The sequence below is a fragment of the Mytilus californianus genome, unplaced genomic scaffold, assembly GCF_021869535.1.
Source record: "Mytilus californianus isolate M0D057914Y unplaced genomic scaffold, xbMytCali1.0.p SCAF_5, whole genome shotgun sequence".
NCBI classification, from domain to species: Eukaryota; Metazoa; Mollusca; class Bivalvia; order Mytilida; family Mytilidae; genus Mytilus; species Mytilus californianus.
Window position 1 is genome coordinate 37467307 of NW_026262701.1, and position 15155 is coordinate 37482461.

Below are 15155 nucleotides of genomic sequence, written 5' to 3' on the forward strand. Positions count from 1 at the left end.
CTGGATAGCCGTGGTATATTTTTATATTTTCCGTAAGCTCAGTTTAAAATGAATTATGACTGCTGAATATTTTTGTAACAATGAAATACTGAATTAATTTAATTGAATAAATATTAATGGCATTCTAAACACGAGTGTATGAACTAAAAATTGTACTATTTTAAATTAGAATCGGTAACCTTGAATATTTGAAATATATTCCACCTGAGTACACGTCTTATGCATCTTTAGTCAGATTGAAAATGAGTTTCATGACTTGTCATCACGGTATAAATTTGTCAGTTTGGTTGGCGATTTTAATGGTCGAACAGCAACAGAGAAAGATTTTCTTATTTTTGATTCTCATGATCCTTCAAATAATTTCTCTGATTTTATAGAAAATAGTGTGTCCATTTTGGACTTTTTAGATATTCCGAGGGAAAGAAAAAATAGAGATATTGGAAAAAATAGGTATGGTTCTTTATTATTGGACTTTTGCAAGGGGAATAACTGTTTTATACTTAATGGGAGGATAAATGGTGACAAGGAAGGAAACTTGACTTGCAGGAATGCAAGTGTTGCAGATTATTGCATTAGTAATGTGAATTTTATAAATAGATTTTGTACTTTGGAAGTAGTAGATTTTTCAAAATTATTTTCTGATGTACATTGCCCATTATCTATTAGTGTGTATGCAACAAATGTAGACGGATGTGAGGTACCTGATTATATAGAAGAAAGTGTAGAAAGGATAAGAAAGTGGGACAGTGATAAATTGATAGAATTTCAACAAAATATAAACCAAGGTAAAATAAAAGATCTTTTGTATAATTTGAAAGAACCAAGGGTAGATGTAAATGTTAATATACATGTTGAGAAACTATGTGAAATTCTTATAGAAAGTGCAAAAGCTACATTTGGCATTTCTCATAGTAAAAACGGGAAAACACGTCAGAAATCGTTTATGAATAAACCCTGGTTTAACCGAGAATGTACATTTGCGAGACAAAATTATTGTAAATTTAGACGAAAATTTAAAAAATATCGAACTACAGTCAATAGATCCAATTTGGCTGGATCAGAAAACATATACAAGAAAACTCTCGACAAAAATCATAGATTATACCGGCAAAATCTTTCAAAAAAATTAAAAGAATTGAGAACCAAAAATTCTAGAGACTATTGGAAAGTACTTAACCAGGGAAAGCGTAAAAAACAACCGGATATCCCAATAGAGAAATTATTTGATTTCTTTATGGATCTAAATGCTTCTCCAACGGATGATAATGGAGTTGATTTACCACCTCTAGATGAAGACCAGGTTAATCATCTTAATTATGATTTGAATTTGTATATAGAAAAAGGAGAAATTTTGAAATGTATAAAAAATTTGAAAAATGATAAGTCTGGTGGTGAAGATGCTGTTATAAATGAATACATAAAAGCAACTTCAAACCAGCTTATCGATATTTATGAAAAATTATTCAATTTGATATTTGATACCGGATTTGTACCAGAGAGTTGGCTAGTTGGTAATATTATACCAATATTCAAGAATAAAGGAGATCGAAATAATCCTAAAAATTTTCGGCCAATTACCATTGTCAGTTGTTTGGGTAAACTGTTTACGGCTGTTTTAACCGCACGTTTGAACAAATATTCTGACGATTTCCTGATTTTACATAAACACAATGTGGCTTTAGGCAAGGTTATAGCACTATGGATAATTTATTTATATTACATTCTCTGTTTGAACTTCTGAAGAAAAGAAAGAAAAAACTTTATTGTGCATTTATAGACTTTGTAAAGGCTTTTGACAAAATTTGGAGGGATGGGCTTTGGCATAAACTACTGTTAAACAATGTAAATGGGAAAATGTTAAATGTGATTCAAAATATGTACAAAAATATTAAATCAAATATTATTTTTAATAATAGCAAGTCTGATTATTTTCCGTGTAATAATGGGGTAAGGCAAGGGGAAAATATGTCCCCTTTTTTGTTTGCAGTTTTTTTAAATGACTTGGAAATTTTTTTACAAACAAAAAACTGTAAGGGCCTTTTCACAGTTACAGGAGAAATAGAACATGAACTTGATGTATTTCTCAATATCATTTTATTATTATATGCAGATGATACTGTTTTGATGGCTGAAACACCACAAGACCTTCAAATACAGTTAGATTTTTTTAATGAATACTGTAACTACTGAAAATTAAAAGTAAATGTATCCAAAACCAAAATATTATGTTTTTCATATGGAAGATTACCAGACAATTTACACTTTGTTTTAGATGATCAAGAAATAGAAATCGTTCAAGAGTTTAGTTATTTGGGTATTTTATTGACAAAAATGGGAAATTATAAAAAGGCAATTAAATCACAAGTTGAAAAAGGGACAAAAGTGATGTATGAGATACTAAAAAGGGGGAAATTTCATAGCCTATCAGTTTCTTGCCAGTTAGATCTTTTTGATAGAGTAGTCAAACCTGTTCTGTTATATGGATCAGAAATATGGGGATTCAGTAACTGTGATATTATCGAAAAGGTTCATCTAAAATTTTGTAAGTTGCTCCTAAATCTGAAATCTTCCACTCCCAACTGTATGATATACGGTGAGCTAGGACGTTTTCCACTTGCTATTGATGTAAAATTAAGGATGATATCCTACTGGTCTAAATTAATTATGGGAAAGCAGTCAAAGTATTCTTGTATTATTTATAAGCTACTGTACCACTTGTATTGTACTAAAAACATAGATTTTAGATGGTTAATATGTGTTAAAAATATATTTGATGAATGTGGATTTTCTTATATCTGGAACACACAGCTCTTTTTAAATGATGTATGGTTGAAATATAATATCAAAGTAAGATTGTGTGATCAATTCAAACAAACATGGAACGAGACTATTCAAAACTGTTCCAAAGCCTTGAATTATCGTATTTTTAAGAATTTATTGTGTTTTGAAGAATATTTTAATATTTTAGACGAAAAAGATTTTTTAACATTATGTAAATTTAGAATATGTAACCATAAACTTCCAGTCGAACTTGGAAGATGGTACAATATAGAAAGGGAAAAAAGAAAGTGTAATTTATGTAAGCTAGATATTGGAGATGAATTCCATTACATTATTAATTGTTCACATTTTAGAGAAGAGAGAAATAAATTTATAAATCGAAATTTTAGTATAAGGCCAAATATTATATTATTTACTGAAATTATGTCGTCTACAAATAGGACAGATCTCATAAATTTATGTAAGTTTATACGAATTTTAAACAAGCGAGTGTGTCCTCCTGAATAATTTCTTTTTGTCTTTGTTGTTGTTGTATATATTGTATATTTATGTTTATGTATTTAATGTATTGTATTACATGCATGTCTTCTCTGTACCTATGTATTTGGTGATGAGAATAAAGATATATATAGATAAATAGATAATTACCAATTGCAATTATATAATTTGATCCGTCCAAAGCGATCTTTATTTACATATTCAGGAATTAATGTCCTTATCAAAATATTTTAAATCTCACAACGTATAAATACTTCAGCCATTTGAAGAAAGATAATTAAAAAGTTGACAGGAAATTTAACTTTGTCTTATTGGAATGAGATCGAATAATGTTTATGTTCCTGCCCAAATAAAAAAAAAAAAGAAGAAAGAGATGAACCACTAGAGATGAACGGCAAGTCACATCAGATTCAGATATTTATATAGTTGATTGTCGTTAACTAGAGATGTATAGTTACATGTCTCTGCGTTAACTGATAAGAATAACAGGAAAGTATAAACTTGAAATAGATTTATGATGAATAATATGCAACTGCGGCACCCCTTTTTATCAAAGCGTACATGCATGTATTTTAATGACTGTCCGTTATTTCGATCATAATGACAATTGTACGTGAAATCCTATAGTTGGTGAGACTTTTATTTTTACCAGATATGCGACTTTTCGTATTTATGTTTTCTCTTATATTACTCTCATTTAATATTTTATGCATAAGTGCAATATTGGGAATGGTTTATTCCCCCACAAGCTAACGTAATAAATTAATCAACCCTCAAGCTGATCAGACGTTAATACAACTACTATCAGTCTATCCGGAGTGAAGTTTCTTTATTTCTTCAAATAAACTTTTGGGGGATCATTAGTGTACGTCCAGTGGCATATATATTACATGCATGTCGGAACAGGAAAATTGGCATAAGGTTCTATTAGAACCATGTTCACATTAATATACATTATACCCAACAATTGTGATAATGACGAATTTCGTCAACTGTTCGAGAACAATCTAATTGAAATATAAATCTGTGATTTTCACTATGTCCATAACTTCGATGAACCAAAGCAAGTTAGATATCGACCTGTATTTAAATCAAATTGGTTCTAGATGTTCTTTCTTATATTCAATATACAATTTTAAATTGCGACTATCTATAGTTCTGTAACTTTCTATCTAGGCGTATAAACCAATGATCGACAAGTGCGTTTTTTTTAAATCAATAGTTTTTCATGTTTCAAAATGTCCATCATTATTGACAACGAGTATATACTTACATTTTCCCCAATTTACCCTTGGAAAAATATGTAAATAGATTTTTATTTTATCAAATCTTTTTTTGGAATTATTTAGATTTTCATAAATATCATTCTTTACACTAGAAATGTTATTTATAAACAAGCGTATGAGTTTAGTAATGACTAGTATATCACTATCGGACACGCAAGACAAAGATGTATATTACACCTGATAGTTTTAAAATGGAAAGTTACAAGTTATCGGCCGTGTACACTGATCAATACCCTCAGAAGTGAAGCGATGCATGAACATGCTTTATGTAATTGTGTAATAAGAGTTTTTAAACCCGACAGGAAATCGCTTGAATACCTGGACGTGTCACCTCACAATACCTCAGGGAATAATTCCTTTAGCCATGCTGGTGATCAGATAAGAGAAGGTCCGAATTTATTTAAATAAGTTTATTACATAAAAGAATTATGAACAAATTAGATTTTCGAAAACGATTTTACACGGAACACTTATTTATGACTTTGAACTTTGACTTTTTAACTAATTCCCATATAAATTTCTTGTTTCAAAAACTTCGTAAAGAAAAAACAGTTTTAAAATGACAGACCATAGTTATTTAAAAAAATAATTACATTTTCCGTATCAAGTTAGTTAGTCGGATAAATGCGACTACGTTAGATTACTGCTGGTTTTGGTCCTTTGTGGTTTATAGATATATCGGGGTTTCTAAACCGAGAAGATGTCAAAATGGCCGCACACAGAGAATTGATACTCTAAATTTAAAATCGATGGTGATCTCTTATCTAGCAGAATAAAACTTTAATATTTATGAATTTGTGCTTTTTTATACAGAATGGACATAATATCAATTTTTTATTTTTTTGCGAAGTTTCCCTTTAATTTCAGCAACTGGGTGAGGTGACGTGAGGGGGGTAAACTTTCCGTTATTATTCAGATATTGTGTTTATTATTCACTTTGGAGGTGTTCCGTACAACGATTTTTTAGTTTTTAAGTGCCTGCGCCAACGTGACCCAGGAATTTTTCTATTACAATGTCATTATCACTGTTTTTGCTGTCTAAATCGCCATAACTTTCTCCGGGTCACGTAGGCGCATGCTATTAAATTTTAAGAAACACAGGCCAAAAATCGTAATTTTTCCTACTTTTAGCTTTTGATGCCCTTTCACCCCCCTCACCTCACCTAGTTGCTGAAATTAATGGTTTTGAAGTTCATCCAAACAAACTTCAAACCTAAGGGAATATTTCAACATAATAAGTAGCTTTCCAAAACAAAATTTGAAAAATGAGAAAATAGGGGGGCCAATAGGGAGGCTTATCATACCTTGTCCTTTTTTGTTCCCGTTTTCTAACTTTAGTTTGCCTCAACCAAATGTTATGAAACTTATACACAATGCTTATTACTACATAATACAGATTGAGTACGAAATTTGGTGAGAACACTTTTACCATTCTTGAGTTATGTCCCTTTATAAACATAACAGTTGCTGAATTTTTCGTTTCGTTCTCTAACTTTAGTTTGTCTCAACCAAATGTTATAAAACTTATACATAACCGTTCTAGAGTTATGCGTGTTTACAAATAGAAAAATTGCTGAATTTTTAGTTTATGTTCTCTACTTAAGTTAGCCTCAACCAAATGTTATGAGACTTACGGTAAACACAATGCTCATTACCACAAAACTCAGATCAAATTCAAATTTGGGTAGTGTCACTTTTACCGTTCTTCAGTTATGTCCCTTTATAACTATATGATATGCAAGCGGGGGCATCATCTGTGTCCACATGTGGACACTATCCACATTTTTACCCATGCTTATGGTGAGAATACTGTCAGTTTTATGATTTCATGATCTATTTAGAAAGTTACTGAAATATGAAACGAGGTATTTTTTGTCAATTTTGAATACTATAAATTCAGAAATTGTTGTGTGCATTTATTATTTCGATTTTTGAAGAATGGGAAAAAAATACGATATTAATTATTGCGATTTCAGGAAAATCTGCATACAGATATATGTATCAGATATCAAAATGTGAGTTCTTATGATTGCGATACTCAAGCAGCTGCATTATTTGCATTAATAAAAACCTCACAATAATTTCTGAATTAAATGTATATATACTATATAGTGTACTGTTTGGCCTTAAGTTTTTAGGTAGAATATATTTTTAAATAATATGGTAAATTAATTTATTTTTTTCCATTATGTGTAAATTGCAGCAGAGTAACACCATATGAAGTTAATTGGTTTGTTTGAAGGGAAATATTCATACATTTGCCAGTTTTATTTTATGTTATAAGTATGCAGCAAACATTATCATCTCAAGAATCTTGTTCAATTTTTCAGACCTTTCTACCTGACACTTTTTAAACATTTAACCTATGTAGGACAAAGAGGTTGTTACAGGACAGCGTTAGAATTCTGTAAATTATTGCTCAGGTAAGTTTTATAACTACTATATAGCAAATATATATCAAACTAGGATTTTTTTATCTCACCATTTCTTACTGTAAGGAAAAAGAAGGAGTATGAAGTAAACCTATACAACACAAAAGTCAAACAGGCACTTAATAAAACCCAAAGATACGAAACAGAGCTCTTAATGCTGGTCTACATCTCAGATTCACAGTGGGGCAATCAACAAATGAACATCAACTTCTACCTCAATGCAAAATAATAATGTGCCTTAAGCAAAATCTTAAAAAGAATTAATATATTTGTTATGTGTTTATACAATCTTTGCCTTAAGAAAGAAAAAAATGCAATAAGTTATTTTTGAAGAGTACAAAAGTTAATGCTTTCCTAATAATAATTACTTAAATCTCATATATTAGTTTCATTTGTTAATGGCTTAACTCTGTTTTATGCGATTTTTCATAACAGTGGTTTCTCAGTTTTTTCATTTAGCCATTTATTGTCTATAATGTTTGCTTCAATTTTGTTGTTATGGGTGTCAATCTGAATGTTTTGTTAGTAACATTATTTCCTTATAACAAGTTAGCTTGATAAATACTCAAGCTTTGAAACTACAATCATGCTACTTTGCATAAATTAAACACCCACATACTATAAAGTTATTCTGATGAATGTAATAACATGGAAAAAATAGTGTTTTATGAATTTTATAAATGTGTTACCAGAATGCATACTATATTATTTCAGTTTAGATCCATACAGTTACCTCTTGTCTATATAAACTAGATCAGATCAAAACATATTGTTAGCTCACCGGGGCCCCTTTGGGCCTCATGTGAGCTTATGCCATCACTTGGCGTCCGTCGTCGTAAACTATTTCAAAAATCTTCTCCTCTGAAACTACTGGGCCAAATACCTTCAAAATTTAAATAAATGTTCCTTAGGGTATCTAGTTTATAAATTGTATCTGAAGTTTTGATCCATTGACAAACATGGCCGCCATGGCTAAAAAATAGAACGTAGGGGTCAAATGCAGTTTTTGGCTTATATCTCAAAAACTAAAGCTTTTAGAGCAAATCTGACATGGGGCAACATTGTTCAATTGGTCAAAATCTACCAGCTTTGAAATTTTCAGACGAATCTAACAACCCATTGTTGGGTTGCTGCCACCGAATTGGTAGTTTTAACAAAATTTTGCGGTTTTTTGTTATTATTTTGAATATTATTATAGATATATATAAACTGTAGCAGCAATAATGTTCAGCAAAGTAAGATCTACAAAAAAGTTAATATGACCATAATTGTCAATTGACCCCTAAGCCTTAAGGAGTTATTGCCCTTTAAAGACAATTTTACACAATTTGTTCATCAAGTTTGCTAACATTTAAAAATCTTCTCTGAAACTACTGGGCCAATTACCTTCAAATTTTAACTAAATGTTCCTTAGGGTATCTTGTTTATAAATTGTATCCAAAGTTTGTAACCATCAAAAACATGGCTGCCTTGCTAAAAATAGAACATAAGGGTCAAATGCAGTTTTCGGCTTATATCTCAAAAACTAAATCTTTTAGAGCAAATGTGACATGGGGTAAAATTGTTTAATTGGTGAAGATCTATCTGCCCTGAAATTTTCAGACAAATTGAACAACCCATTGTTGGGTTGCTGCCACCGAATTGGTAGTTTTAACAAAATTTGGCAGTTTTTTGTTATTATTTTGAATACTGTAAATTCAGAAATTATTGCGATGTTTTTATTATTGCGAAAAATGCGACAGGGTTATAATCGCAATAATTTAAATTCGCATTTTGAAATTTTTTATATGAACTAAACAGGATTTTTCTCAATATCGCAAAAATTAAAAACGCATTTTAGGCTAAAATGACAAAATCGCAATAATAACTGCACGCAATAATTTGTGAATTTACAGTATTATTATAGATATATATAAACTGTAAGCAGCAATAATGTTCAGCAAAGTAAGATCTACAAAAAAGTTAAAATAACCAAAATTGTCAATTTACCCCTTAAGGAGTTATTGCCCTTTAAAGACAATTTTACACAATTTGTTCATCAAGTTTGCTAACATTTAAAAATCTTCTCCTCTGAAATACAGGTGAGCGATTCAGGCTCTTGAGAGCCTCTTGTTTTATATTATTTCAGTTTAGATCCAGACAATGACCCTATGTGTGTATTATTAATGATAGATTTTTATGCTCTGAGATCTGAAGAATTTGCATTTCTTATCAGATTATTTAATGAATGGGAGGTAAGGAAACATAATAAATTGAGTTGTATGAAAAAAAAATTCTCTGTGAAAATCAGTGGTTCTATTATATTAGTATGTTAACATAACAATCTACTTGATATAAATCAAGTAATGAAATCATCATCTTTTAGAAGTTAAATTATAAATGAAATGAGCAAATTAGATAGAACTTTATGAATAAAGGAGACCCAACGACACAAAAACAAAATTCACAAAAAGTATGTGCCATTTCTACCTTCAAGATTTCAAAATTTGTTAATGTACATGTATTAACAACCATTATCAGAGTTAAGGATGTTCCCTCCTCTTGTTTTTGACTTTTTGTCAGATATTCAGAATCCTCTGGTTTTATCCATGTAGTTTCATTCAAAATTTTGTCCCCTAACCCCTATTTTTCTTTTCATAATTTTATAACATATAGCTTAAAAAGCCATATTTGAAAATCTTATAAAAGACTTGTTATTTTTTCATAGTTTTTGAAAGAAAAAAGGTGCCAATGTTAAATATGTGAAAAATCTAGAGAGAATCATTTCCCGCCAACTTTTCAATGGCTTATATCTAGAAAACAAGGACACGGACCCTTCATTTTTTTCTGCTTTTTTAGTTTCGTTATAAATATACTATCAATTTATAACAGTCATTTAAAAAGCTTGTTATTTTAAAACAGAGTAACTCCTGTTCAACTAAATCTCATTTTACAGCCCAAGCATCCTTATATGTGATATCAGAATAAAACTAACAAATAAAAAATTTTGATATGATGCAACTCTTTGAATTTGTCCAATTTCAGAAATTAATAAAGGAGGACATGAAAATTTGTAAGTCCTCAATGGCCAGGTATTTTAATTTCTGGTTTGTCATTTCAACAGTGCTAGTTCTTGCTTCTATACCCTGAAATATTTTGTTTTTTCTTCATTCACACAAGCTTATTTTTGTTGTGTGAAGAATATTGATCTTTTTATATTTTATTTGTGATAAAAATTTAAAGAAAATTTAATTGCTGATATGGATATTTCATCATAGTTTAATATTTGTGTCCCAGTAAACATGGTATTTCTATGATATAATTTTCTAGTACCATAGCTTTATTTTTTCAGGGCCACAGAAATTTATCCCAGTTGCCAAACTTTGCTTTTTCGCTACCATTAGCAATGTTTTGTCAGGCAGATAAAAATGGAGAAGATACAACTCCTGCAGATAATCTGGTACTTTATACTTAACACAATATACAATTTAATTTACAACTGAAGCATTTTACTCCACCAATAACTCTCACACAAATAATCTGTCGTAACTTTATTCCATTAAGAAATTATAAATTTTGATTTTTGAAGTCATAATTCTATGGTTACTTGATCAATTGAACCATATATAAACAAAAAAAATCTCTAAGTTGTTTGTTTAATTATATTTGTTTTTAACCAGATTTTGGAAGAAAAATCGGTTATTGATTTGGGGATGTATGGCGGGCGGGTGGGCGGCTGCCAAACAGTGTCTGTTCATTAACATGCAAACGCTTTGACGAAATTTTTTCAAGTTTAGATATGTTGTATCCTGTGACTAAATGAAGGTCAAGTTCAATTTTCATTTTTATCATGAGACAGTGGTGGCTTCTGATTGTTTCCCTTTAATTCCAGCTCCAGAAATCACTGATGATGTTTCCTGGTTTTCTGATGCCATTGTTAGATAACTGTAGTGTTAACCCTGATTCTGAAGTCTCTAGTCACAGTTTCTTTAGTCCGACAGCTCAGTATAGGTAAGGTCCTATTTTACATATTATTTCATTGAACATATATATACCTATCTTTTGATGACAGATCAAAAGGAGAAGTTATTATACCACTATAGTTTCGGTAGGACAGCCATGTACTAATATACATGCAAACACAATATATGTAATGATAATAGCTTACTTTAGATTGAAATTGTAAGTTATTATATAGATTAAAAAAATAAAATGACATAGAAATACCAAAAGTGTGAAATAAAAGTATTAATTTACAGTTACCAGGAATGAATCATCTATTTAAAAGCATATTTGATACGAGTTATGCAAGCAAAAAAGTACCTTTTTAGAACATCATTACAAAAATCTTTCAGATTGATTTTAATTTACTTATGAATAGATTTATCAAAATGTCACATGTTTCATAGATTATTTTATTCCACAGCCAATCAGATGCTCTGAAACAATTAATATCTTTATATGTTGGACGCTGCCATTCATGCTGGAAACCACCAGAGGTTTTACAGTGGTTAGAAAGAAATGTGAAGGTTGTATTACAAAGAGTTAATGATAAAGATCCTCTTGTGGAGGAATACAGTAAGAAGTAGGTATTTTCCAAATAATGTGTGTATATATATATATATATATATATTCAGTGTATGTAAATACATGTATTCCTTTCTAGACACTTTTTTTTTCTTTTCCAAGTCTAAAGAAACATCTGTTTTAAAATGTATTCAGACATAGTAAAATTAAACTGTTCTGCTTTTCAAAGGGTCTGATTGACAATAAATGAACAGTGTATAAGGATTAAAGTGATAGAGACAAAAATAGTTATTTTTTTTATTTCTGCATGAACTATTTTTTAAGTTTGAAAATGGTTACTTGTCATCTGGATATAAATTTACCAAAATAGATATGCTTTAATTTGTAAACTTGTTATTGTTTTTTTTTATCCCTTTGATTCTTATAACAACAGAATATTACAAATCAAATTGATATCAAACACCCCAGATATGATTACAAGACATTTATCTGTCAGAACATGTTATACTTTGTAAACCTATTACATAATTAATAAGGCCTCAAACTTTTAAAACTACAATAATTGCCACATTTTAAGATATTTCTATTCAGAATTTATATTTGGACAACAGCTATAGATATAATATTTGCCACAGTATGTCTTATACAAATATAATTAGGACTGAGGCAAATATTTTTTTAGGTAAGGCTGGTGCCCATGATTGCCTTTATTTTTGAGTTCTATTTTTGTTTTTTGTGACCCTCTATGATTTTCATGATTAACTTTATATGTGTTTTCTTCTTATCTTCTACTTGCAAGGGAATTCATTTTTAATGACATATCTTGTTCTTATCTGTCTCATATTTTTCAATTTTGGTTGTCTCTCTATATAAGTTTGGAGTTTCTATCTCTTCTTTTTTAATAGATTTTTTTTTTTTAAATTGATTTTCTACAGCCATATATATGTATAGCTCAAATTTATTTTATTTGTGTACATAAACAATATTGTGATTCATTTATTTTTCGTGGGTACCAATTTAAGTGGATTGAGAAAAAATGTATGTTCCTGGATATTTTAATTCATGGTTTGGCCAAAGTCTGAAAACAAGGCTATATATAATTGTTCAACATCTAAATTTATTGTTTACCTATAGCCAGGAAATCTACAAAAATTGGTATCCCATGAATTTATGAATCCACAGTAGGTGTAAAGATTAATTACAATTTATAGTGATAATGCTTTCCAAATAGAAATTTCCTATTTTGTTACAGAAGGAAAACACGATATCAAGGAACACCAAGAAACATTTTACGTCATATATTGTTATCCGAAATCAAAGATGCTACGGCTGCTCTTCCACAGGTATGACTGTTATGTTGTGTCTTATGGGACAATGAATGAAAAATGTCATGAAAATTTGAAAGTTTTTCTTAATTATACCCCTGCTCCAAGAAGAAGAGGGGTACATGTACATTAGTTTGCTATTTCCATCCTTGTCCGTCGCATGTAACTTTTGTTGCATTTTTCTCAGGAACTACAAATAAGAACTTTCTTAAATTTTGATAGGGGGGAATTTTGATATCAAGCTTCATATGAGCATGGTATACTGTGTGATTTGTTTTCAAATTAATCTGTCATCAACTTCCTGTTTACTGCATACTTATATTTTCTTACACACAATGACAATGTATGAAATTTTCATCACATTTTTTTCAAACTATGAATCAAAGCTTTGTGAAAATTTGTATCAAGTTTCCTGTGAGCATGCTATACAGTGTGATGCTTTTTGATTTCCATCACTCATCAACTTCCTGTTGACTGAATAGTTTCACATAATGGTGGCTTTCCGTCACATATTTCCCAGGAACTAAATGAATCAGAGTGCCACAGGATGTTAAGAAGATCTTCCTGAAATTTGGAATCAAGCTTCGTATGAAGTGAGCATGCTTTACTGTATAATGGGATTTCACAGTTACTGAATACTTATTACTTCTTATATATGAGGCATGTATGAAATTTTGTCAATTTTTTTTCAGGAACTATGATTCAGAGCTTCCTGATAGTTGGTATTAAGCTTCATTTGCTAGTTACCTACACTTCTTTTGTGATGTTTATTTTCTAGATGTTGATAGTACTATATGATGTAAATGAAATGCATATTATATAATTAACAAATTTGCCATGATTGTGCAATTGGTGATCCTGAATATCATGACATATTTTATTTTTATACGCCCGTTTACGGGACGTATTATGGTATACCGTTGACCGTCTGTCCGGCTGTCTGTTGTCAACATGTCGGACATTAATTCAAAAACGCTTTAACCGATATGCATGAAACTTTGGTGAATTGTTTATATCTATTGACATGAGCTCGCTTTCGTTTTTTATAAATTTCAGATTTACTATTTCCGAGTTTTGGGGGTTTTTTCATTAAAAAAGGGAGGATTTTCCAGTTTTCGAACAATAACTCAAAATATTTTCACCAATTTGTATGAAACTTTTGTGAATTGTTCATATCTATTGATGTGAGCTCCCTTTCGTTTTTTATAAATTTCGGATTTACCGTTTCGTAGTTTTGGAGTTTTATTCATTAAAAAAGGGGGGATTTTCCAGTTTTCGAACAATAACTCAAAAAAAATTTCACCAATTTGCATGAAACTTTTGTGAATTGTTCATATCTATTAACGTGAGCTCTCTTTCGTTTTTTATAAATTTCAAATTTATCGTTTCCCAGTTTTGGGGTTTTATTCATTAAAAGAGGGGGGATTTTCCTGTTTTCAGACAATAACTCAAAAACAATTTCACCAATTTGCAAGAAACTTTGGTGAATTGTTTATTTCTATTGATATGAGCTCCCTTTTGATTTTTATAAATTTCAGACTATATGTTTCCGATTTATGGGATTTTATTCATTACAAAATGGGGTTTTTTTTAGTTTTCAGACAATAACTCAAAAATGCTTTCAGCATTTTTTATGAAACTTTGGTAAATTGTTTATATTTATTTTTGCAAGCTCCCTTTTGATTTTTATAAATTTTCGATTTTACGTTTTCATGTTATAAGATTTTATTTGTTTATAGTCTGACAACAGATTTACTATGTATGGGGCAACAGCACAGTGTATTGCACAACAGCAAGAAATCTTTCATATAACCAATTTCAAGTTCTTAGACTACATTTATTCAGAAACCTATAATATATCAAATACTTAATTACAATCCAAATTCAGACCTGTATCAAGCTTGAATATTGTGTCCATTTTTGCCCCAACTGTTCAGGGTTGGACCTCTGCAGGCGTATCCAGCTGCGCTCAGCGAAGCAGTTTATTGAACATAGTGCAACATGCTGAAATGTCTCGCCTGATTTACTGATCATGATTGATTTTATGTTAAAAGTTTTGCTACAAGTATCACATAATCTTGTCATTAACTATGATTTAAGTAAATGAAGTCAAGGACAGATGAACTATGATAAAATAAATGTTGTTCTGATAAAATTATATTACAGGATTTGGCTAATACAACTCTGGTCAGCTATGATCCATTACCTCCAACAGATTCCATAGCTGCCTATCAGTCACCACAAAGGTAAGTTATGGTCCATTACCTCCAACAGATTCCATAGCTGCCTATCTGTCACCACAAAGGTAAGCTATGATCCATTATCTC

General features: G+C 30.2%; 1 protein-coding gene across 1 annotated transcript in view; it reads left to right on the forward strand.

The window, feature by feature from the left end:
* The window catches only part of LOC127701832 (transcription factor 25-like), a 47431-nt gene that overhangs the window by 20429 nt on the left and 11847 nt on the right, over positions 1-15155 (forward strand). The window contains exons 8-14 of the mRNA XM_052205800.1: positions 6896-6988; positions 9126-9231; positions 10329-10436; positions 10869-10987; positions 11403-11561; positions 12756-12846; positions 14995-15074. Coding sequence (XP_052061760.1) covers positions 6896-6988; positions 9126-9231; positions 10329-10436; positions 10869-10987; positions 11403-11561; positions 12756-12846; positions 14995-15074 — 756 coding nt within the window. The remainder of the gene's footprint in view (positions 1-6895; positions 6989-9125; positions 9232-10328; positions 10437-10868; positions 10988-11402; positions 11562-12755; positions 12847-14994; positions 15075-15155) is intronic.